The 27,009-nt window shown below is 45.2% G+C and overlaps 1 protein-coding gene across 1 annotated transcript in view; it reads right to left on the bottom strand.

Moving 5' to 3' along the window:
• LOC118697795 (chromatin remodeling regulator CECR2) overlaps window positions 1-27,009 on the bottom strand; it is a 93,185-nt gene that overhangs the window by 43,432 nt on the left and 22,744 nt on the right. The window contains 1 exon segment of the mRNA XM_036400672.2: window positions 423-517. Within this exon segment, the coding sequence (XP_036256565.2) occupies window positions 423-517 (95 nt within the window).

Raw genomic sequence — 27,009 nt, 5'->3', positions numbered from 1 at the left:
TGCTGTCCTTATGTAAAGCAAATGGGATCTTTCATGCAAGTGAGGTGTGTGCAGAGCAGCAAGTTTTATGCTATGCAGTACATACAAATATGCTGAAAACATATGTGATGACTTAATATCACTAATTTGACCAAACAGAGCGCAGAGCATAACAGCAGATGTGAATGTTCACTGTGAGTGCCACAGCAGAGCATCAAACATTCCCTTTTGCACGGCATCTGAACAAAGGGGTTTGCTTAACGGAAGCCGCCAACTCAACCCAAGAGAACCCGAATTCCCTTTCACTCTGTGAAGCATCTGGCCTGATTGCTGGTGGCTGCTGAGCACTGCCATGTCATCACTCCGAAGCCGTGAAACATCCCGCCACAGCGTTAATTAGCTCCCCTTGCAAAGTGCTTAAGCCATAGAGAGAGGTTACTCACGTGATGTCTCTGCGCTGATAGCAACCTTGAAGAAGGCAAGCGATCAGGTCGCTGATAAACTCCACATCATCCCCGTGAAGAGCAGCTTCCAGTTCCTAATGAGCAGAAAGGAGAGAAAAAAAATAAATCCAACCATTAAACTAATTCCTTAAAATTTCCTGCTAGCTCATCTGGACCAAAAAGACCCAAGCAGCCTCACGTATGTGTACAGAGCAGAGCACACATGGGGTAAACTGACCTTCCTCATCATTAAAAATACTGCTTCTACTACCTCTTCACTGCAAGAGTTTATGGGAAGACCTTGAAAGGTTTTTACTGAAAGTCATTCTCCAGCCAGAAGACTAATGCTTTTGTCTGGGTGCAGAAAAATAGGGTTCAGTGGGGTTGAGATACACTACAGCCTAATAAGAAAGGCATGATTTCTCTCATGTTCACCTGATGGACAGGAATCAACAGTTTCATTCTTCTGCTTTCCCTCCACTCACTGAGGCTGGTGAGCTCAATTTAAAAGACGTGCTCAGAAAGCAGGGCACTAAAAGCCACTTACAACCCAGAAGTAGCAGTTTCAGATGGATTGCCAGAAATGGCTGAAAGCTAGCAAGCAAATGCCTCAAAGAAAAGCAGGCATTTTGATTATTTAACTTATTTCTTATTCAGCTCCTTTTTTTCCCCCAACTCCAGTAAGAGAGAAAGGATGGAGGGATGTCAGACTTGGTGAACCAAAATCTCAATCCTCGATGGAGAATAGCACGGGTTATTCTTGCACAGCAGAGTTCACAAAGACATGATGCAGAAATCGATCCACAAAAATGATAAACTCCTGAAATTAAGCTATTATGAATTTTGCACATATTGTAAGAAATATCTTTTTTTCAGCTAGCAGTTTCAAGCTTTGTTTTCCAAATATCATTTAGTTAAATAAAGTTTTATTTGTATACCAGAAAATTATTCACAGTAAGAAAAATCCACTTTCTCTGAGACTTATCATCACTAGCATACAGCATTTAACAAGATTTAATATGGATAAACAATATAGGCAGAAGAAGCTATTCTTTTTGGGTTTCAGAGTAAATAATGGATTGAATACAAATTCCTACTTGAATGTTACTCAACAGACTGTTACACAAATAGCTAAGCTAATGGCTACAGAATAAAGGTTAATGGCCAGAGAATAAAGGATAAACGTTTTGGCACTTACCCAATAAAGAAGAGAAAGTGCTTTTTTTATTAGACCGCAGTAACTGCAGTAATAAAATTATCGATAACAGATTGCAGCTTAAACGCCGCTTGTAGTTTTTTATTGGAAATATATTAATGGCATATTTTCATTACCAACGCTGCTCTTATTTACCTCTTGTGCAACATGCAAAGTGCTTTGGGAGTGGAAGCCTGACACCTGCCCTGTGAAGAATGCACTAAACACATCTATTACACGTGGGAACTGGAGGTAAGGAAAGGGCAGCAAGCAGCCAAAGCCTGACACAGTGTCCCTGCCACAGAGATAGGGAAAGGACCAGGAATCTCTGTTCCCTGCCTCTAGATGAGCACCCTGCTTAATGACAAGTTAACACAAAATCTGCAGTTGCTGCTTGCCATGCCTTGGACAGAGTGATAGTATTGTTGTATAAATAGTAATCATGTTATATAAACAGTAATTACAGAGTGAATTCACTGACAATCATGGAATGTCCTGAACTGGAAGGGACCCACAAGGACTGAGTCCTGCTCCTGGCCCTGGCCCTGATAAGTGGCTGGTATTTTAGAAGTGTTGACTTACTTTATTTGCAAAATATTTTAGTGGACATATGCCTTCTATAAATATCCCTGGAGGAGAGGGGAGCAGGGACGACCTAAAGCACATGATACGCTAAACCATCCCAGGTGTGTTACCACATTACCACAATAAACCTGCAGCTTGTGAAAAATGACATGTCAGAACCCAGAATGATGGGCAGGGGGAAAGTGAGTCTCCAGGATGCCTCCCTGCATTCAGCCTCTCCCTCACCCACATACACTTGTTCATTAAAGCTGTCAGTCAGCAGTCTGCCCCTGCTAGGATGTGACAGCCTTTTGTATGAGGAATATTTAAACTGCTTCCCGTGAGCCTTTTCAGCCTGCTGTTTGACTAACACTCCTTCAGCAGTGGCCACAAGTGCCCCAGATAGCCCCTATCTGCAGCCATTGTTTTCCAGGCCGAGGTTGACCTTTACATTTTTGGAGTTGGCAGGTCACCCCAGGAGCAGGGGGGCATTGCTGGGGCACTGGGCAAGATGCCATCTCCTGGGCAGGGACTAAAACACCTGGATGGGCTGTTCCCCCTCCCTCTCCCTCCCATAAGGGTGCTCCTGGTCCTCAACTCTAGGGCAGGTGTAGCACAAATTTTGGGGACCCAGACCCAGATGGATCTCACAGCCTGGGCATGCAGACCAATTTGGGGCTGGGTGCAGAGTCCCAGTGCCATGCTGGGTTAAGGGGCTCTGGAACAAGCCAAGATTCATCAGCACACACAGCATGGGGCCAGTGAAAGCCCATCCCTGGCAGGTGTGAGGTTTTCAGTGCTTCTGTACAAAGACACCTGCCCCATGCTCCCCAATGCCATGGGTGCTTCCTTGAAGCCCATCCTGATCTTCTGCTCCCTGCCAACAGTAACACTCAGTGCCAGAATATTATGGTAAAGGCACAGTCCAAGTATTACTGTGATTATTTTTCTTGGAAAAAGGTTACTGACATTGTCCTGAAATGTTTCTGTCTACATTTCAACTATTGTTGCTTGTGACAGAAGGGTAGGAGCAGTGAGAGGAACCTGATGAATGAACACAGGGATTGAGCAACGAAGCCAGGGCTGGGTCCATCAGCCCTCTGTATCTGAATGCCATGATTTTCTATTCCACTGGATTCTCCAGCTTCCAGTCCCGAAACACCCAAATTCTAGACTCTTCCCACACACTCAGAGTGCTGTGGGAAGGACAGACACAGTAGGAAGATGTGATGCAAATCTTAACATCTTAGGAACACAAACAAAGAGTTAGTATCCCTTCAGGATTTCACCTAATGCTTCAACCCACATTTAGCAGGAGGATTTTTCCAGCCTTCTCCCTCCAACAAGGGACAGCCAGCAAAGCAGCACACTGCCCAAGCAGCACATCTAAACAGAGGGAGATGAATTGATGCCAGGAGAAAGAAGCCACTAAAACCCCCCTGGTCCTAAGGGCAAACCCTGCCTCGGTCACCCATCCCCACACTCCTCCAGCCTGGCCAGGACGAGCAGCTCAGCTTCCTCCCCGCCACCATCCTCCCCACGCCTCCAATCCTTTTGTTTTTCCTCTTTTCTCTTTGAGCACTGAGCTGTGAGCACAGAAATCTGAACCTTGCCAAAACGCTTTGGGGACAGCACAGAAAGGAAACAGAAGAAGCAGCAAATCAGCAGAGGAAAAGGGGGGGACACACATCTCCTCCTCCTCTAGCTGGAGAGAGCAACAGACAGGAGAAAAGCAGGATTCTCCCCCTCTCCAGCTGGCGTCACACCTCATTAGGGAAAAGCCTGTTTAACGTCTTTCCCTCCCCCCAGCCCGGTACTAAATCCCCCCTGAGTCAGGCAAGGACTGTTGGGAAGAGGCAATTGCCAGAGCAAGGCTGGGAGCAAGGGTGACCACCTCTCCCAGGAGGAGCACTGGCCCAAAGCAGGGCCGGGAGGGTAGGCAAGAGGCACCATCCTGTCCATCCCCACTCCCTGGGAGAGGGCAGGGTACCCCACAGCCAGCACTGGGGCAGGGATGGTTAAACCCACCAGCTGGGGGCCTGAAACAATCACTGCTTTGGATGCCTTCTTGATATCTGCCCGGATTTTTGAGTCAACCTTCCCGATGAAAGTAAACAAATGAGTTCCCAACAGCAATGCCACTGTCCCCAAGCTGGCATGGGGTGACCACGGGGCTGCTGCACACGGTTTTTTTTGAGCTGTGGAAAGCAGCCAGCCAGCCTCCAGCTCCTGCTCCAGCAAGCTGACTGTGCAAAGGGCAGCTCACAAAGCTTGGGGACTTTGTTTCAGAAGAGAGACTCCTCCAAACGTGCAAGAGCCCAGTGTGAGCAGGCTGGGTGCTGAGGAACAGGACTACAGTTTAGAGGTTTCTTCTGTGCTGGAGCTGAATCATCTATAACTGAATGTGATGGACATAACGAGTTTAAGCACAGCTAAGCCTTGTCCAAGTTAGCCATCAGTTTAAAAACCCCAATCCCTTCAGCTCTATTTCCATACAGCTGCTGTTATCAGCTTTCCATTGCAATGCTCCAAAGTGACTCAACAGGCTTTAGGAGATCACCAAAAGCCACCAGCAGGACGTGCTGAGCTAGCCCCAGCCCATGCTCTGAAATTTCAGTGCTGTCACTGAGTCAAGTCAGGATGTTCTTTTCTCCTCACAGATAATTAATGACAACAGGCATCTGGGCAAAAGTTTGGCAAACTCATGCCACAGGGTAGTGGGATTGGGCAGGAAGATGGAAAGTCAAGTGCAGGCCTGAAATTCTTCCAAGAAGCACCATTTATCCCTCTGGTGTGAAGTCAGTGTGCTCAGCCCCCAGCACCTTCTCAGAATGCCTGAGGGAATCAAGCCCCCACCCAGCAGCTGCCTGCAGCCCAGTGCTGTGCTCTCCCTGCCTGGGATCCCTGCCATCATATGGAAATAGTTTCCAAAATATGAAGCCTACTGAGAGTGCTCTGCACGACATGGCAGGAGGACACTGCAGGGCATTAGGGGTGTTCCTATGGCCAGGGTACCCTACAGGGGCAAACAGCAGTGGGTTTAGCTGGCTGCCATAAATTCAGAAAGAAGTTATAGCTCCTGGTCCTGGTGGAGTCTCCCAGACATGCCATCTTAAGTGGCTGTTGGAAACACTATGTGATATCCAAGTCTGCAGCTGAATGCAGCTCTCCCACCTTCCCCAGAGTCCTGCAGGAGCCTGCATGCTGCCCCCTCCCTCTATGATCCTCCAGGGCTTTAGGGTTTCCTAAGCTAAAAGGATCCCCAATCTCTTCACTCTGCCTTTCCACAGCAAGGAAAATGGGTGCTGAATGCCCTCCCTGTGCTCCTGGCAGTGGGTTGAAGTCAGCAGCTGCCTCAAGCAAACACCATCCTCTTCACCTCACCCTCAGGACCACAAGCTCAGAGGGAGCCAAGCTGGCCTTCTACAGTAGGTTTGGGGTGTGAGGTGAAGGGGTTAATGACACTCATAACCACAGTGGTCCCAGCTCCTCTCTGAGCCTCTCTTCTGGTGTCTATGAGGTCAGGGGATGAAGAGCAAATACCTGAGGGAGGAAAAAAGCCATCCTGTCAGAAGGGAGCTATCATTTGGGGAGGGGGACAAAGAAAGAGCAGGAAAGGTATTCCTTTCCCCGTTTCTTCAGGTTCCCCCTCAATGCCTGCCAGTGCCTTCTGAAATGTATACCTTCCTCGACTTTCTGAGAGCAGACTTTGAAGGCTATTTCAAACATGTTGTAAAATAGGAGCATAATGTTACTCCAGGGCTAGGCAGAGGTGTGAGATGACAGCTTTGTATGAGGGAGATTGGCTATAAACAGAAAGCCAGGGAGAATTTGTCACATTGCCTCCACGTTATGGCTGTTTGCAAAGTACAAATCCCACATGCTCCCCGCTGGTGCCAGCAGCACAGGGGTAATGTCATCCTCTCCTCCAGCAGCTCCCTCCAGCTATGAAAGGGGATGCAACAGACACTGAATTCTGCTCAGCTCAGCCTAAGCAGGTTTGCAAGTGCAAACTCTTTGCCATGCCAGTGGGCATTTTGGTCAGGCTAGAATTTTCCAGACTTGGTTTATAGGCAAACTTACATTGTGCCTTCCTTTACCCCCACTATCAGGATTAAAACTCTGAGACCATCACTCCCTATGTACCACCTATCCCACTTGCCAGAGCAGTTGGAGTTCTCCATCCACACTAAGCTGCTGCCTGATCTCTCCCTTGGGACAGGACCCTCCCCTATTTGCACAGCATGCTGCTCTGCTCCTTGCTCTCAAGTGGAATTTTTCACTGCTGTGTAATACAAACACAAACGAGCAGCTCACTCATGTTGTGTGGCTAAACTGGACTGAAAAGAGATTTCAGACTGATCAATCCAGTCTCCCTCATGCCCCATAGCCATCTACCAGTGCTAATAATGCTTTCTTCTCCTCCTAGCTCATCTTGCCTGCAGTGCAAGAGATTTGAGAACTACATTTGTTATGAATGTATGCACTGTCATCACTTTAAAGATGTAAAACTGCTACTCATTCCATTTCTTGCCCCTGGCAAAGAAGCTTTTCAGATGGACAGGGTGCATCTGAAGTAACAAGTGATTAGTTTCTGTTTAGCAGTTGGATATTAGTACTTTATGCCTCTAAAGCAGTTGCCATCCCAGAGCATCAAAGCATTTCAAGACCATTCAGCAAAGCCTTGTGTCACCTGTGAAGAAAGGGGAGGCACACACCCACATGCAGAGCAATTTTGCAGACAGCCCCACTGACACAAGCCCCAGCATCCACACATGAGTATGCTTCACTCAGTGGTGGGGCTAAGAGAGAAGCCATAAGGCTTGACACTTGATGCCACTGCAATCATCTCTCTTTTTCTGCAGTTTTACGAGCAGCCAAAGCCTTTGGAGATCATGCTATTTCCCTCCAAAGGATAATTTCTCCCTTTCAAAATAATCCCCTCTTCCTTCAGTGCAGATAATGTATGCCATTTACCATAAGCCAGTTATGCTGGCTGAGGGGCAAGCACTGTACTGGCCGCTGAGCTGGCTTCACAGCAAATTTCAGGCTCAGCAGAACCTGCAGCCTTGGGTTTGCAGACCTCTTGCAGACCCTGTGGAAGAATTCCAAGAGGCCTGTGAAGGGCAAATAAGAAAAGCAAGCCTATCACCAGTCTGCCTAAATTTCTAATCAGAGATCTATGCCTTTATGGGAAAAGTATTGGCACTGTGGTCTTAAAAACCAAACAAACCAAAACACTGCTCTCCTCCCCCCCATCCCAAAATGACTGACTACTATTGCCCAAGCCACAAGTTCTTCTCCTCCAGCTGAAAATAGCCTCCAAACACAACAGTGTGAGGGGAAACACAGTCTGTTTGAATTGCATCCTGTTTGCCTCACCCTCAGACAGAAAGGTATCATTTCTTATTGCCTAGAAAAGCCCTCTCCCAGTAGCTGTGCTTGGATGGAGTGTCAGAATTATTCAGATCAGTAAACTACTCGCAGACTGACTGGTTTAGGATTTGGTTTTTGTTTTTCTCCCCTGGAAAGATGGGGTGAGAAAAGTGGTGAGCAGGCACCTAGAGATGGGCACCATTCTGAAACTAACCGAAAATACTGTATAGATTATACATAACTAAGCTCTTGCAGTCCCAGGCCAGCAGTACCTTGCTGGTAAAACCCAACCTAAACAACCCCAAACTCTTTCCCTCCACATATGCTGGATTTAACATTCCCATTTATGGCCTAAGCACTACCAGCAGTTAAAGACTAAACATTTTAGCAAGTGTTTTACACAGCACTTTAGGTGATCACAGTCCTGTTGGTGGGGAACTGCACCAGCTCTACCTGTTTGGATGCTGTTTCTGGAAACAACAGCAGCGGGTTAGCGATGGTCCCTCCCCAGACAATTCAGCTGCACGATAAATAAAGAACAGCTGATCCTGCCGTGTCACCATCTCCTGCGGTAAGAGGCTTCCTGGGTACCTAGTGGGAGTTCTGCTAAGCTTTTAAGCCCATTGGCAACGTGGGGAACAGTCTGTAGCTCCAAAGCCAAGAGGCTCGAAGTAATAATCCGATTTCAAAGCTCCTCCTCCTCTCCAGCCAAAGGCAGCAAGGGAGGATGAGATCAGACTGTAGATGCTCTTCATTTTAGGTCTGGCCATTGCACTCATCTGCTCAGCATGAGCACCGGGAAGGGGAAGGATGAGTGCCAAAATCTGGAATGGATTGCTTGGCTAAAGTTTGTGCAAAGATTTCAAAACTTACTGGGAAAATAATTTTTAAAGGGAATTTTCACTGCTTTTAATACAGCTGGACTGGTTTATCTAAGCAACATCCACTTTTGTAGTTCCTGCACTGGCCAAAACTCTCAGGGGATTTACTCCCTGCCATTATGAGGCACCAGGGCATTTAAGCTATGCAGCTGGTTTGCAAAACTCCCCACAAAACTTCTCCTGTACAGCAACCTATGATGCTCCTCTGGCATTTACATTGCTCCCCCCTCCAGGATGTTATTAGCAGCCAGGTGATATGCAAGCCATGAAACAACTTATCTCCATGAGCCTGGAGATAAACAGAAAGTCCAGATCATCCTTTAAGGAGTCAGGTGATTTCCCCACATCCCTTCTGCCCCTCAAACAAAAACAACAACAGAGGAAGACAGATCCTTGCCCACCACTGTCTGAAAAAGCAGGGTGAAACAGTAAAACACATTCAGGTAGAAACAGGCTGTAAATTCTTGCTTTTTCCCTTCATTCTGATCTCCACAGCCAGCCATTCTTCTGCCTCTCCTTGGATGCTGTGCAGAGTGCAGCCCATAGCACACACAGCACAAACAAACCCTGCCTGGGGTTCAGTGGGGAGGGTGGTCTGGAAGTGCTGCCAGCACTGAAAACTCTTCCTTGCTCCGGGTGGGACAAAAGGAAAGCCACTGAGAGAGAAAAAGAGGCAGCAGCCACACACAGGTGCCCCACGTGTTTCTGCCACTGCCAAGATGAAAGGTGGGTGAGTTCCACCTTTCCAAGTTTCAGCACCATTTTTTTCTCCTATTAATTTAGCAAAGAAGGATTTGAAAAAGCATGAGATAGCTGCCTACTGCTATCAACCCTGATGAAGCAGCCAGGCAGCTACTCAGATGTGTGAGCTGCCTCTTTGCAACAGGTTTAGTCTCAAGCCTAAGAATAAATTTTAAAAACATGTGGCATAACAGTTGCTAGAACTGTTAAAGAGCTAATGGGTCTTTTCTGTACTCTTAGATCTGTGTCTGCTCTCCTCTGGATTGCCAAAAGTATCATCTTGTTTATCTATCAGACTTTCTGAACTTATTCCATGCTCACGCAGTCCAGACATACTTCAATACAAAAATTAATGGCTTTTATACTTCTTTTAAAAATCATTACAACAAAGCCAGATGCTACCACCTTAATGAGATGTATATGCACTAAGGGAGAAGCCTGAAATAGGAAATGGTGTTTCCAGGCAGTTGAATATTGTAATGCAAGTCACACAGAGCTGGCTTCCTAAGGCACGTCAGTGCAGGATCTAATGTCAAAATAAATACAAGAACTTCTCTCTCCAGATTCACACCCTATCTTCAGCCCTGTCCAAAAAGATCTGTATTTCACTGGATGTGTGGGAAAGACCACCCTGCCATAGCTTTTAGAGCTTGGTTGGACTCAGAGCCTCTACCCCAGCGACTGCTGCCTATTACACCTTCCCCATCCAGAGCTTGCTCGAGCATCCCGTGGAACACGAGGTGCTGCCCTCATGAAAGCCCAAACAGGACCCAACAGGGCTGCCTGTGACAAGGCAACTGCTCTTGGGGCTAGGAGCAGCCAGGAGCCCCATGGGAATTCCCATTCCCTTCCCCAGAGCTGGGGAAAGACAGAGGGGAGAAGGAGGTGCTCAGGAAAACCAAGCAAAAAGCTGGCAGCCCCCGGGTTTTGAGTCAGAGCAAAGTGCAAAAACTCAGGAGCTGCTTCTGCAACACACTGCAAGCAACCCAACATTCTCCCCATGGCCTGAGGTGACCATGAACCACCATCCACTTCACTCCCATCTGGAAGGAGCTTGGCTCACACGTGTGTTTGCCAAGGGAAACAGCACAGAGCCCTTTGCGTGCTTAGGAGCCGTGCTCTGCGTTTTACTCCACACATCTGGCAGGGCTGCTCCATAAAAAAGGTGATGGAGTGCTTGTGGCTCTCCTTCCAGAGCATGGGATAAAAATCTTCTTCAACACACACGCCATGAAGGAATTCTTCTCCAGCTTAATTTAAAGCTGTCTTTATAGCCAATAAATTTGCAGATTGCTACAAACACTTGGCTATTTACACAATAATAGTTCTATCTGCCAGAAATGGCAAATAATTATTATTATGTTCATAAATGTTAATGCTAACTACACTCTTAAAACACATGTTATAAAAAGACTCATAATTTGAGAGAAGGGCAGCAAACTATTGCCCAGACATAGAGGAAACCAGCTCTATTGTTATAATACTTATTCTACAGACATTAATTGGAGTACCTTTTTCTTCTAAATTTTCCTGACATCCAGAATATGAAACAAAGGGGGAAAAAAACCCAGACTTGTTTCATTATACTTAAAGACAACAAAAAACTGACCCAAAAGTCTGTTGCATCTCATAAACTGTAATAGCCAGCTTTGTTTCTGCAATTCAGTGCAGAACTGATGACATTGGATTACACAAAAATCTGCACAAAACACTTTGGTTGGATGAAATAGCTGATCTGCCTGAAGTGGGGGGAAAAGGCTCCCAATAACAGATAATTATATAACCAGCTTGTAAAAGTGTTATTAGCAGGGCATGGGATCAGGAAAGGCCTGGCTTTTATTCTCACTTCATGCATTCACAGTGATGAGAGCTAAATCTCTGTCCGTCTCTCCCTCCTCCCCCACCCAAATGTTAGATAATTTTTAGCCAACCCTGTAGAACACTTGCAATCTTTGAGTAAAAGCAAGGCTGAGGTTAATGTACTGCTACTCCTCTAACATTCAGATGCTGTGTTCCACCTTGATAACAGAAGAGAAAACTGGAAAAAAATCTCCCCTGCTGTTCAGATAAGGTAGCTTGAGGACTCAGGGGTAAACTCTAAAGTTCAACATTTTAGTTTGAAAGGACATTTCCAGTCATTGGCTACTGGAATTCAGATCTTGAGATCCTGACTAAGTGATAAAATGCAATAAAAAAGAGGGAGTTTTGCCAATAGGTCCCTCTTTCAAGGAAGGAATGGGGACATTAGACATTCTATACATTAAAATACATAGCAGAGCAAAAACCCTTGCATGGACCCTGTTCTCAGTTATCCACAGCTGGGTGTCTCTGGAAATCTTTGCTCAGGAGTAAATTTTGCTCCTCCTTTCTCAGGAACGACAGAGTCAAATCCAACCAGGAGAAAAATTAAACTGGTGGCAACGAACCTTGAAGGTCTGACAGTGACCTGCAGCACCAAGGTCTCTGAAGCTGCTTTCATTTGCCAGAACATAAATTAGATTCCTCACTAGGTATGGCACAGGGGTTAATGGGAGCTTTATAAAGCCTTCTTTGAACATACAGATTATCCCTTTCAAAAAACTGGTTTAAAGTACAGTACTGTGAGCCAGGAAACCCATTCCCAGCTCTGCCAGGCTGGATGACTTCAGGCAACCCACTTGACTATTCTCTGCTCTTTCTCAATGTGCACAGCAGAGACAAATACCTAAATCTCCTATGAGGCTGAATACAGCTTAACTCTTCACAGACCCCTCCAAGCAGATGATGTTCAGCCATTCCATACAAGCAGGGTTGCTCAAACTTCTCCAAACAGAAGGTCTCACAGATACCAGAAAAGGACACCTGCACTGGGCACCTCATATGGGCAAGAATCCTGAGTCACAACATTACCAACTACATTTTTTTTTTTCAGCAGTGAAGGAAATGTCTTATCCTATCCAGCATTACTGTCCAAAGGAGGTGCTCAAAAGGAGCAAAACTGAGAAATTGGGGAAAGTTCAAGTTTAGGAAAAGCCATGCTGCTGCCTGGGCAACTCAACAAACAGCTTTCCTCCTCAGGGTCTGATTTCACTGCAGGAATGTTAAAAACAACTTCAAAAGACAACAAAATAAATTCAATTAAAAGAATAATGAAGCATTTCAAAAGTACAATACAAAAAAATACCAAAAGTGTGAGATGACACAGAACATTCAGTGCTGGGAGCAAGGATCACTACTTTCCTTCCTAACAAATTCATCCTAGGTATCTCCACTGTGAAAAGCAGTACTGGCTTGGAGTCTCCTTTCAGAAGGTGCCTGCCATCCCTCCCAAACTGTCATAGGTACATCCTCCTCATATTTTAGTGTCCCTGTAGTAGCCCCCTTCAAACTTTTACATAAAATTAATACAAAACATTTGAGCATTAAAAAAATCCCATGATTTCCAAAGCTCCTTAATAGAGACCATGGAGAGCCTTACTGGTGCTCTGCACTGCAACATTTCAGACTCACATCTTCCCAGACTGAGCACAGCTCTTTTCTGCACACCCCTGCCCTCAGATCAATGCATTCACATGCTGCTGCTGTTTAAAAAACCTTCTTGCCCATGAGTTCAGGTGACTCTGACCTGGTCACTCCCAGGGAACTCAGTCCCACTGTGTTGATGTCTGGCAACATTTCCTCTGACTCAGCCTTGCTAATATAATATTGCTTCAGTAAGAGGAACTCCAAAGACTGTTTCCCAAGTCATTCCCTTCTAGCATGCAGAAATCTCAGGAAGTCGTTTGAACTCAATAACCTCCACACCATTTCCACACAGTCGAAATAGAACAAGAAAAAGCAAACAAACAAAAAAAAATCACATCCTCCTCTGCAGCCTACAAAATTTACTCATTCCAGGGTTTCTTGCACAGAAGACAGTTAAGCAACCACAACAAAGTAACGTCACTTCCTTTTCCTCCAAAATAAATTTTAGTGTTGAAAAAGTTCACCTATTCATTTACTGTGAGCAGCCTCAGTCAACACAGGAGCACATCCACAGCCAGCAGTCAAGGAATAGCATTCAGCACTATCTTTGTATTGATTTCCAGCTGGGGTCCAAAGTTAGGAATTTCCTTCCCCCCTCTTCCCCAGCAGTCCATTGATCCAAGAAGAAAGAAAAAAAATCCAAAGATATTCAGACTCACTTTTGTATAAACTGAGATATCTTAATTATTTTTCAAACAAAACCAAATGATATTTTCCAAACAGCACTTGCAAAAGAGCTAGAGCAGTGTGATCCATTGCTATTCATTCCTTTAGACACAGATCCAATCTTTCAGCCACTCTGGGCTTATTGGCTATATGGAAGGTAGAGCAGCAAGGAGCACTAAAGGATTAATTCTCACAATAGTGGGAAGCAGGAGTCCCAGCTCTTGGGGGGGTGAGTGGGGGAGAAGGGAGAAAGATGAGTGTGTAGGCTGCATCCCTGGTCGTTGGATTTCCTTGCTGTGATTTTATCTTCTGCCTAAAGTTACCTTAAAAGGGAGCTAGCATGGAAAGAGTGCCCCAGCGACTTAAAATGTAAAAAGCATTACAGGAATTTTGCTTTAAACCTGAAAAGACTACGAGACGGGGTTGTATGTGAGATAACTCATGGCAGAGCTCAGCAGGGAAGAGAATAGCTAAGGCACAAACAGTTCATACTCTGTTTGTTGTGAGTCACAGAGCAGCTGAACAGATTTATGATTCAGATGTTTTAGTGTTGGTTATCAGCGATTAGCTCCAACTGTTAGAAAAAGAGAGAAAGAGAAAGATTAAGCTTTTGTCTGCTCCAGCCCTCATCCTTCCTTTGCCTGGCAGCAGGGGTTACTGATTGTTTCTGTCCCTTTTTTAACATCAGAATGGCTCTGAGCCACACTCAGTGCAGAAGCAGATCACACTGCCAGTATCGCCATCAACATCAGATTCAGCAGTAATCACTGAAGTGCTGACATCATGTGTTCAGGTACATATGCAAGTGTAATTGTGAAATTTGGTTATATGGCAACTTTTAAGTGTGGGGTTTTTTCCCAACCACAGAAACCATTTGGGACACAGAAAGGGCTGACAAAGAAGGACTGATTTTGCTAACTTTAGCTTCAAACTCTGTATGAGCCCAGTAACAGACTCACAAGAAAACTTCATGCATCCTTATGGCATTTAATCTCACAACACCCATGTGGGCTTCTCACAGACAAGCTAAGTGACTTGCCCAGGATCACACAGGAAGCCAAATGCAGAGCACTAAAACTGAGCACAACAACTCTCAGGCTAGACCTCTGGCCATCACAGCAATAATCAGTTTTGATTTAGTTTAACTGAACTTAATGCTCAGCTAAGAGATTTCTGCCAATCCACTATTAAGTGGTGTGGAGCTCTACATTAGAGATCTGGGCTTTTCTGTGAATCTCGTGTAAATGTAATGATGCAGCCTAAAGGACAGAGTTATCCTCAGCACCTCCACAGCTGGAGGATCTGAAATGCTGCTGGCCTTCCAAGCCACACTGCAGCTAAACTCTGTGGCTGTGGAGGAGAGGGGAAGGAGGGCACTTGATCACTGCACCCACAGGGTGTTGTATATCCCTGTCACAAAGGTCCCAGGTCCTTATGGGAGCAACTGAACACAACACCCAACTTTCCAAATGCTCAGAGCCCTTCACAACTCCCTTCTGGAAGAGGTTCTACACTCTTAGGGCAGAGAGAAGGAATCAGGGCAATTCAATCATCTGCAATAATGATACCTATAGCAGTACAACTGTGGGTTATACTGCTACAAAAACAGAGTTTCCCTGCAATACCTTGGTCAGGATTAAAGCCCACAGCAACACTAGGACTTGCACCTGATGGCAGATTCCTCTCCTACAGGTCCAGCCAGCACTGCTAATCCAAGACAACTCTGGACAAAAACTTATGTGCTGACCCAGTGTTCAGTACAAGCAACAACCACAATGCTCTGGGTGTGTGTCCAGCCTGGCCCCTGCGTGTTCCCTGCCCACAGAGTCCATCTGTGTGTGATCCAGCGTGCTGGGACACAAACAGGCTGCACATCTGCACATCTGCACAGCAGGGCTGCAGAGGGTCCAACCCAGCACAGGAATATCAGGCTTATTAGGCAGAATTTACATGCATCATCTGAGTGATTTCTATCCAAAAGTTGCCAGACAGGAATAGAGGAGGCCCCAGACTTTCCTGCACTGCTTCTGAAAATCAGAGCTGCTTTCCTTGAGATGCTGTGCACGGTGCGAGCAGATTAAGCTCCATTAGCATGAGACACTTTTGAACAGTAGAAACTAGAACTAAACTTGGAATTAACTGGACTGGTGTAAAATTATACCTTAATGCCCACAGAAACCAGATTAGAAGACAGATGGTGAAGAGGAAAGAAGAAAAAAGAAGAGTGGATTGGATATACATATGTGGATTTACATTCTGTGAGCTTGGCACACATCTTAGAGACATTTTTTATTTCCAGCATAATAGAAAGTTGCCTGACAGTGCTGGTAGACTAGATAAGGGAGGAAAAAAGAGCAGATGCTTTTGAAGGGCTTTGTAGTATGACTCTTTGACAGAAATTTAGAGATCAAGGTGGGTAGGAGCACTGGAGGAAAAAAAGCCCTTTCAGATATGGTGGGAGCATAAAAAGGCAGAAAAAATAGGAAAAGGAAAATTCAGGTGAAGGAAGAGTAACTGTCAGGGTCCAGATCACAAGCAAGAGTGCAAGAAGCAGAGATGCAGCTTGAGCAGCAGTGTGCAGAACCCTGAAAGTTGAAGCAATATAGTGGAAGCTGTCAAAAATGAAATAATAATAGTAGGCATGCTGAGGAAAGGAACATAAAACATCAATATATCTCTGTATGAATGCAGAGTGAATCTACACCACAAGCACTGCACACAGTTCTGGACCCCAGATTTGGGGAAAAAGAAGACAGAAGAACTGATAAGCTGGAAAAGGAGAACAACAGTGATTAAATGCATGAAACAAGTTCTGCAGGAAAAAACAATTATGCAAAACAATAAAAAGCCAGAAATGGCATGGACAATGAATGAGTGCTTGTAGTCCCTTCTGAAAAAAGAATGGACAGACAGCAAATTAAATTATCAGGACAGAAAGAACAAAAAGGAGACACTTCCTTGCACAAGCAATAATTCTTCTGTCTCTTGGCCATGGAATATTATGGATGCTATAAGAGTACATGGGTTCACAGAAGAAAGGTAAGCTAACAGAAGGAGGGGGGGAAAATCTCTCAACAGCTGTTAGGTACAAAATGAAGTTTCTGAGCTGCAAATGAGCTAGAGACTGGTAGCACAGTCTAGGGAAGTATCATTGCTTGACTGCCCTGAACTGACACTCTTCCATGGGCATCTGCTGTACAGCAAGAGACAGGATGCTGGGCTAGGGGGACCTTTGATCTAACCCTGTACATCCATTTTTGTGTACAAGGCAGGAAAGGGTTTCTATTCCATGCTGAATCAGGCTGGGGACACTAAAATTTGACCAGGAAAGAACATGACTTAGATGCTAAATGCAGAAAATACTGGTTGCCTAGGGTTGAATGTCATAGAGGAAGGGAAATGTGAGGGTCCTAAAAAAAATAATAAAATCTTGTTACAGCATTAAAACGGAGGACAGAGATTAAACTTTTGATGGCAAGTATGTGCATGAATACAGAAAGCTGCATTTCAGATGTAGAGAGGAAAAGAGACTTGATTTCACAACTTGAGATGCAAGAAGGGAGGCAAAAAGAGGGGATAAAAGAGCAGTATTGAAGAAGACTCCCAACATGTAAAAACTCCACTCTCCTCCAGTGCCTCAAGCTATAAGCAGAGTCGAGAGAAAAGAGATGAAAAATGCAGTTTGACACGATGGTTCAACTTCCACAGATAAATTTGAGATGAAGCAGTGGAGATGATCACGTAATCAAGGTACTGGGCAGACACGTGGAGATCAGAGTTCATCCCCCAGCTGAGCCAGACTTCCTTCACAATGCTCTGCATTTCACTTTGCTCTTCCACAAAACCAAGAAAATATTTTCTTAATGCACAGGAAAGCCATGAGGCTGAATTCTTTAAATATCCAGGATGCACTGTGGGGGCCTGAAGAAGCACAGTTAGGACAGCAAACACCCAGCAGTCCCAGCGTGGGATGAAACCACAGCAGCAGGGACAGGGGAAAGAATCATTCCACTGCAGGAAATCAGCTCAGGGAAATTAAACCCAAGAAGGTGTGAAGGGAACAGGTTTCCAAGCCAGTCAAAAATATAAGATGCAGGAAGTGTGCTTAAGGAGCTGGCAAGTTTGCAATGCCTCTGAAGGACAATGCTGCAAATGCAAAGCTATGGGAAGGAACCAGCCTGACACTAACAGGAGGAGAGACAAAAGGGATAATTTGGTACAATGTACCAAGTACTGCAGTGTCTGTCTGCATCCAAGATACACTTGGTACTCAGAAATAAAGAAACAATGCTTGGCCTCATGTTCTCAATGCTTTCTACTGATTCCCCACCATCCCACACCCTCCCCCCCTCAGGAATATAAACCTTTAATCATTTGAATATTAACTGTATCACTAAAGCAAATATAAACTTGGAATATAAACTTGGAATACCAGCAGCAGCACAAAGTCTTCAAGAACAGCAGTACAGGCTGCTTGGATCCTCTGCTTTACTCTTAAATGCTTAGCATACACTAATATCTTTAAAACTTATCTAATGGTAAATTTGAAATTACTCTAACCAGTAAGAGCTGAAGCTTTCCCTGCCTTTTAATCAATCACTTAAATTATACTTAGAAACTCCCAAACCAAATATTTGCCAAGAGGTGTAAAACAACTCCCAGACTGAACTGGCAGAAAACACAGAAGAGCCCAGAATAGACCTTACTGATAGGATAAATTGAGCCTTGACATGTGTGGAGCCCATCTGCGAGTGACGAGGAGTACGCGCTTCATTTCTGTTTATTCCCTTCGCTCTGGATGAAATTCCCAGGGTAACTTCAGAGCAGCACTGCCCAGTTCCTCCACCTGCATGACCCCTGTGCCTGCTCACTGCCCTGGGCACCACTGATGGCCAGGCTATGGGGAGGTTTTAGGGGTTTTAATCATAACACTGCTTATCTGGCTGAGTTTTCTTTGCTGTGTTATTTTGCAGTGGATCAGCCTTCCTCTGCCCATCTCACAGTGCCCTGGCTGCTGCCAAGCACCTACCCACAGCCTGACCACAGAGCTGAGTGCTCAGGGGAGGATGAGATGCTGAGATGGGCCACGGAGACCCTAAAGACTGGAAACAAACCAGAACAGCTGGCTAACTGCAGTAAATCAGATTTAGGTGCTAAGCATCTCATTCAAGACAATTAAACCAAATCTTAAAAAGTTGTAGTTCATTTTTAAACTCAATTTTTTAACCAAAAGCACTTTTATATAGGTCAAAAGAAACAGTTCATTCTGCAAACATGAAGAAACAAATATGATTTTTTAACTTAAGACATTAAAGACAAATTCAAGCAAATGAACATTAAAGCCATAAATTGCTCAGACATGCACAGAAGAAAATACTGACTTGAATGTAAAGACTTAATTTGGCTGTAAACCTCCAGACTGCAGGAAGATCCAGAAATAATCCAACTTTAACTAACATAAAAGGCAAAAATCACGAAAATCATACTCAAATGATACTCTAGTGCTTGCTTGTTTGAATTTAAAAGTTAAAAACTCTAGTTTTACCAGAGCTGGTCGAGCTTCCTAGAATTCTGAGGGTAAGGGCTTGTCAAGATACTTGGAAGAGCTTCTCAAAGAACATCTCCACAGTGAGAGGCTGGGCTGGCTACACCAAACAGGCTGGTGTACCAGAGGTATAGGGAGGGTATGGAAGGCATGGAGAGCACAGCCCTGCAGGGGCCCTTGGCGGGCGTCAGTAACGAGCAGCTCAAGAGCAGGCGCTGTAAAAACCCAGGGCAGCCTGCCACTGATGCCTGGAGTCACATAAAATTAATTTAAATTGGAAACAAACTGGCCCAGGTAGCGCTGGCTCGCGTGAGTTTCAAACTACATTAGGAGCCGAGCGGCGCATTATGCGTTCTGCTGGCAGCTTGGTCATTAAAATTAACTAGGAAGTGGCAAAGCTGCAGGGCAGGTGATACCCGGGATTTGTGTATAAAAAGCAACAGTGAGCTTGGGAATTACAGGCACTTGTAAACCTTACCTTAGTACCTGGTAAAATGGCTCAACTGGGTAGTTATGAAAGTTAGATTAATGCCATACAGCAGGCTCAGATTAGCATGGCATTTCCATAAGAAAAATGGGCACACCCGTGTTTTCTATAAGGAGTGCCAAGACAGTGGGTAAAGAAAAATTGGTAGATATAATTAATTTGAATTTTCAAACAGCCTTTGGTAATATTAATCACCACAGTCTATTAGGGAAACTAGTCATGGGGTGAGAGGTAAACATCTGTCAATAGATTAAAGCTAATTTAGGAAAAACGAACAGCATGAATAAATGGCCAGTTTTCAAGAAGGTTAATGGGGGAAGTCCCAGGGGTGGATACTATGATCAACATTTAATATATTAAATGATCTGGAAAGGGGCATATACAATGTGAAATAGGGGGAAAAAGTTGTTGATGATACTGCTCTATAAATTAAATAAAACCAGCAAGAACTAATAGTATGAATCCAAAGCATCCACCCAAGTTACAGCAAATAAATGTTACTGCACACAAGTGCAAGGTTATGCAAATTGGCAAGGAGAGTTTGAACTAATTGTAGACATGGATGGGTTTCACATTAATTGTAACCATTTGGAGAAAGATCTAAGTGGCCTTGTGGACAGCACAGGGAAAACATCTGCTTAGTTTCCAGTCGTTGTCAAAACCACAAACCAGATGTGGAGCTTGTATTAGAGAGATAAAGAATAATATGGATAACACAGTTTTTCTCTCAAATGTGGCATTCAACCCATTTGCCTCTGTAACAAAACAAAACCTCAGAAACTTAAAAGCCCAGAAAAAGCTGACATAAATTTACAGCCCCAGTAAGATTCTCATCTGAGAACGCAGTTACAAAACACACACATTACAAAACTCAAGACTCACTGAACCCTTGTTAGCATGACTTTGGATGGCCTACAGTCCATTAAAAACTCTGCTGAATAGGAACTCTAATGATTTTCAAATTTCTGGGTTACGTTCAAGGGGTGGTAAGTAAGAGGTGAAACAATCCAACCATATGATAAACATAAAACAGTCAGAGAAAGCCATCTGGATGCACTTATTCTCCATTCCCACCCTCTTTTTCTCCCAACAGGACAGGAGCAAGGAGTCGTCCAACTAAATAATAGACAATAGATTTAGAAGTGATGAAAGAAAATATTGCTGCACCCACACACTTACAAAAGTAACCACAGAACTCTTCTCTGCAAGGTATTTATTGAAGGAATAATACTAATGAGATTAAAAACTCAAAACATCAACAGTGTTAGCAATTGGAGTCAAGAGAATTCTGCAGTTTTCCCACTTGTCTTTGTAGGATTTTACTCTTTCTTCCAAGGTATCTATTAGGCATGACTTGGGACTAGAAATGAGCCAAGTGGCCTCATCCAGAACCTGCTCAGAGGGTTCACTCTGAGGAGGTGGATGGTTTGTACATGAAAGCAGCTCAAAATGAAAGAGGAAGGAAACTGGGAAGACATGATTTTAGCTTCATTGTGTGAGCTACATTCAAGGAAAAGATGCTTTAAGTCACCACATGGACAGCAGGAAAAAAATGCTGAGAAACAGAGCTTTTAATCTTTAAAACATTCAGTCTTCTCTGAAAAGTGGTAGGAGCCAACATCAACTCTGCAGTCACTACCACCAACTCTTCCATCCCAATCAAAGGGGAGACCTTTTTTTGCAGGTCTTCCCAACACTTTCCTATCCATTCAGCTTAGAGTAAGGCCTGAAAAGCAGAATAGCTGTGGCTGAATTTGCACAGACCAAACCTGGACTGGACATGGTTGTGATGTTGACGAGGAGGAGGGTTGCACTTCTGCCCTGGAGGTCATGTACCATGGCCCACTTCAGGCAAAGAGAAAGGTGGGTGTGAGATTACACTGATGGTGGATGGCCATCAGGTTGGTAAAAAACCACTATTTAATGAGATGCCAACCTTTTCTCCTTGTGGTGAGGGAAAAGGAAAACATCTCCATCAAAAACCAACCTCTGAGCACAGCTGGCTGGCTTCCAGAGCGCTGACATGCACAGCAAAACCATTGTATATGTGCCATCTAATTCCTTCTTAGACTTTCCAATAAATCCCAAGGCACTTGTTCAGTGCCTAGCCCAAATCTGCCAAAAGAACACACATCTCAAGTGTCCCTATTCTCCTGCTTTTTCAAATAATTCTAGTATATTGGCTACTGAGATGAACCCATGATACCAACCATCCCCTGCTTTCCAATCCACTTTTTTGGGGATAAAATTCAGGGACACAAAAGGCATACAAAATGCTGTTTCTAACCCAGGACTATTTGTAGGTTACTCTCTGCCAGACATAATGTATTTGTCTAGTTTAAGTCTTTCATGAGCAGGACTTCCTATTCCTGCTTCAGAATACTTATTTGTGTTTAGAATTATTTTTGTTCTCCTTTCTCCTGTTATTTCAATCATCTAATTTCCTTGTTTCTCTTGGTGTCTCTGTCCTACAGATGGAGGTAAGTATCCACTATATTCAGGGTTTTCAATATTTCTTTCCAAAAGGATCATTCTCATGTTGTTATTCTGGTTGATACTCTGTGACTTCTCCACAATTTTTAAAGTGTTTTTTGTACCAAGACATCCAGAAACAAAGTTACACAAAAGGGCAGGGGCTACATTTAAGAAGAAAAACATCACACTTTTACTACCTCCCTTGATCCATCCAGTGATCTGCTTTACTCCACAAAAAAACACAAACATGACCCATTGGACTCAAAATGCTTTAAAAATTATAATAAATACTGGGTGCAATTTGGTTCTCTGAATTGGGAATACACTTGGATCATGTTCTCTAAGCACCTTCAAGGTTCAAGCAAATATGAAATACTGGTTTTGGCTAAAAGTCATAAGACATGGCACACTTGTTCTCACATCCAGAATGTTCCCAACAACTACCTCTGATTTATATTATTTATGTCCACATGTGATAGCATAAACTTTCCAACTTGAATTTCTTTATCCATACTTTTAATCCCTCTCTAGGTTCTTGTACTTTTGAGCAGTACTCCTTTACCATTTTTTTTTAACATCAATGAATTAATACACTGCCTACTTCTTCCTCTGACTTGTCAGTGAATTGGAGACAGAAACTACTCCTGGGCCCTGTGGCACCCTGATAAATATCCTCTCACAGCACAGGTTAGTTACAGGCTCGCCAACGGGAGGGAGGGAGGGAGGGAGGGAGGACCTGAGGGGGTTTGATTATTGCTTTTATGGTTCTCAGTATAAATTAAGAGGCACAATTGAGACAAATCAGGTGTTTTCTAATAACTAAGTTACAATCACGTGTTATCTACATTGAGTGACACCACTTAATACAATGTCATATTAGCAGCGCTCAAATTTCTCAAGCAAAGCAGGAAGCCTAAAATTAAAGAAAAGGCTAAAAGTCAAGTTAACTTCCATCTGAAGAATTGCTCTATGTATTTACATGCTATTAATCAGCATGAAGTCTCATTTTAAGTCCACTTTCAAAGGCCCTGTGTTTTGGGCACACCAGAGGAAGCAGTTGGCTGATGAGGGCAGGTTATTGGAAGACAGGACTCACACAGACAAATTTTCTGGAGGCACATGAAGGGTCTGGAGCTCATCCACGAACACCACACCATGAGAGCTCTGCAGACCACGTCATGTGCCAGCAGGACAGTGGTGGAGCAGCCTGGTTTCATTTCCTTCCCCACTGCCCCCCTCCCTTGCTTGCCAGCCCAGCTCTCTGTGCCACCAGAAGACCTGGTCCTGATTCTGCTTTCTGCAGGCAAAAAAAGACACAGGAAAGGGACTCTGAAGGATCACTCACATCTCTACATGCTGTTAGCACTTCCTTAGCAAAACTGGGATGCCTCAAGCACAACAGATGAATCTATCTGCCAGATTGGGCCAGAGCAAAGGTCCACAGAGCCCGATATCCTGCCCCTATAGCAGCAAATGCTGGTGAGTGCAAGAATGGTGTAAGCATACCATAAGGCTTCCCCCCTACCAGCTTCCAGCAAGCTGTGGCTTAAGACTTCCTGTGCCAGAGATTGTATCTTTGTGCTTAATTGCCCTCGATGAACTTCGCTTCCATGAATTTGTTTAATTGCTTTTTGAACCTATCTCAACTTCTGGCATCCACAACATCCTGTGGCAATGAATTCCAGTTTAATTATGTCTTGCATGAAAAAATACTTCCCTTTTGTGAAGGAAATTACTTCCTTCAAAAAAAAAAAAAAAGAAAACACCAAAAAAACCTCCCCCAAAACCATCAACCAACAACTATCACTATGTAAGACTCCAAGTTCTGGTAGTTTTGCAAGGGCTTTAGAAGAAACCACTGCATTCAGCTGTCCCCTCTGGTCTTCTGCAAAGGTTATTGCCCAGACTATTAGGCAAGGGTGCTGGGGAAAAAGGTGGAGTTCTACATCATGATGGTTGATGATGGTCTAAACAAGTTGGCAACTTGCCCCAAGTTGAAAAAAAAAAGTCTGCCTACACTCCTGACTGTTGTATACACTTGCAAAAATCCAGTGTTTGTTCCCTGCTAGACTGGGAAAGGGTCTTGCATTCTAAAAAGTATCCTGTGTTACACTTGCATAACTGTAGGTGCTGCAACCCAATGCAAGTGATCATAAAGAACATCATTCTTTGCCTTGCTAGTATAATTCTTTTTTGTGGGATTAGTGGCTATTTATTCTCATTGTTTCAAGTCCACAAGAAATAAACCAAAGTACAGAAAAATTGTGGAGACAATATTCTGTAAACCTCTATCTACTCTTGCCTCCTTTCTTGACAATCCAAATAGCACAAAGAGTCTTTCTACACATTGGGTTTTTCTGACACAGTACAACTTTGGCACACTGTAAAAGTGAAGTCTGAGGGGGTTATTACCAGGGCTGACAGCAATCTCTGTGACAAACCAAAGCACTGGTGGCCTTTGCATTGCCAGGAGGAAAGCAGGCACAGCCGTCCACAGTTCCTCCTCACTGCCAGGTAAAGCATTAACAGGGCTGACTAATTCCCTATCTCCTCTCCCCCTAATCTGCAGGCCTGCTCGAACCAGGCCACTCCACATTATATATAGGTCTGCTTAACTGAGCTGAACACCTCTCACTTAGCCCAAAATGAATGCCAGTGGCTACCCTGCAGTAACACACTCCAGGTGCTGGATTCTGGCAGGGGCTGCTCAGCCCAGCACTTCCACGTGCTCCTCTCACAGCTTTCACACCACAACTGTAGATGTTAAAAAATTATTATCTGACAAACTGTGGGGTATTTGGTAATTTTCTGGAGACACGAGAAGAGGTCCTAGAGGGTTTTGAAGACTCAGGCATTTTAGCCTTTGGTGCACAGTCAGAGGGAAGCTTGCTTGCTTCCACTGCAGGCAAGCCACCTTACCCTGTGCCAAAGCATGGCAGAGGAGAAGGGGAAGGGCAACTCCCGGGGAGATCAAATTCCCCTGTGAAGACAGGAAGCTGACAGCTGGCAAGCACTGCCCTCCACATGTTTCAGAACACTCCTCCTCGCGTTTTACCTATTTTTGTTATCAACTCCTGCTGATGTGCCCCAAGAGTGAGGCTTGGGGCCAACTTCTCTGGATGGGTGACAGCTACCAGAACGACAACAAAGCTCGGCACTCAGTTCTCCTGAAGCCAGGCCCTTCCTCTTCATCGGCCAAACACAGAAGTACACTGAAACCCTATTTTATTTATTTATACACATTGCTGCACTCTCTATTCCTGGCAACTGGACATGACATAGTGGCCTGGGACACGCTGGAACAGGGCTCTGGGTCACCTTGCAAGTGGTGGCAGCAGCTGCCTCCTGGATCAAGCGTCTATTAACCAGCAGCTCGGGAGGGCTCTAAATTAAGTTCTCTGCTCCACTCCCAGAGAGGGGGAGGGAGAAAAATACACCACCACCACCAAATCCTTATTTTCTTCCAGCAGGACTCCCTGAAGTTTCCCCAGTGCTCCCTCCTGTACTTGCCAGGATAAGCCACCCAAGGCTTGGTTTCTGGACCATGTAGGGCCATGCTCGTTATTCCAGCTGCTACAGCTTCTCACAGAATACACAGCCTGGTTTTGGTGGGTGGTGGTGGGACACCACTCCTCTCACAGCACAGCCCCAGCCCTTGGACCATCTCTGCCTGCAAGATGCCTGCACAGCCCCCACAAACCCCGCTGGCAGAGTTTGGGGCACCAGGGGTGCTCAGGCCCAGTTTCAGTCATTTTGGAGGGGAGGCTGTATAAATAGCTGGTGTGCACAAACTGGAGGAGCAGCAGGGAAGGAGAGAGGGAGGGACAGAGGGAGGGGGAATCTGAAGTGTTGGGCCCCAGCTGTGAACTCCTCTTGTTTTTGTTTTAGGGTAATTAATGTTCCCTTGAATAGAGCCAGGGCATGGGCTCCTGTTTCTGCAGCTCTCAATGCTATCAGCAGCCCAGGCTGGACGGGCTGGGAGCTGGGGGGAGGTTTGTATTTCCTGCCATCCTCAGTAAATGAGGTAATGCGAGCATGGGGGCTGGAGGCAGGGCACAGCCAGGGGGACTCACCAGAGCCCCCCAAGCCCCGACAGCCTGCTCCCCAGAAACCTCTCCAGAGAGCCACTCACCCCTTCCCACTCTGCCGTATTTATTAATTTTGCTGCCAAGGCAGGGGACCCTCACAGTCCCATCCTGCTGCCCCTTGGCCTGCTCCCCTCTCCCACCCCTCCTGAGCTCCCCTGATGCCTGAATTAGATACATTCCCCCTGCACTCCCAGACGTCTCCATCCCCTGGTCCCCTGACAGAGCAATCATTTATCAAGTTGTTTCACGCGTTGTCGGGGAGGGGGGCCCCGGGGGACGGGGGTTTGTTTCGTCCCTTTGTTGGAGCTCCACAGGACCGTCCAGCTTAGTCTCCAGCCAACTGCTGAGAGTTGCCGGAGTCCGGGAGCAAATGTTAAAGGGGCTGCCTTTCATCTGCGGGCTGATCCTGCTGCCTTTTCATTTTATTCTTCCAGCCTCTGGGATGTTACTTGCTTACACGCCCCCACACCCACCCCGCTATCATTCTGCATGCACGTCTTGGAGGGAGCAGGAGCTTATTTTCCATGGGCTTGTCTCCTCTCCTTCCCTCAGCGGCTTCTCCTGTCACCACTACACTCAGCCTCTGGGAGTATTTTTTACCACTGGTCTTTTTCTCATCCTAGAATGCAAGATACCATAAACCACACTTGGTTAGGGGCGAGTCCTGCTCGTGCAGCCCATCCCTGCCTTGCACACGCTCTGGTGTACTGCAAGTTTTTATTCCCCATGTGCCTGGGAGATGAGTAACTACCTAGAGTACACCACCATCAAAACAGAGTAGTTAAAAATCAAAAGAAAAAAGAAGAGACCGTTTGGCAAAAGAACTAAGTAACGCCAAAGGAAAAAAAGGAACGTTTTGAGCACTCTCGTGCTTCAAGTGCTCTGGTGTTCCCCACATGTAGGGCTGGAAGAGGGAGGATCTGGTCTGTGCTGCAGATTGCCCAGGGTCACGCAGCAGGCTTGTGGCACGTCACCTCACCCTTCTGCACCACACCTGTGAGACCAGGATCCTGCCTGGCTCCCAGGGATCCTGCCTGCCTGCACTCACTAACCAGCCACGGACAC

Source organism: Molothrus ater, chromosome 5 (genome assembly GCF_012460135.2).
Source record: "Molothrus ater isolate BHLD 08-10-18 breed brown headed cowbird chromosome 5, BPBGC_Mater_1.1, whole genome shotgun sequence".
Lineage (NCBI taxonomy): Eukaryota > Metazoa > Chordata > Aves > Passeriformes > Icteridae > Molothrus > Molothrus ater.
The sequence above is the reverse complement of the archived record's forward strand: the minus strand, read 5'-3'. Positions and strand labels throughout refer to the sequence as shown.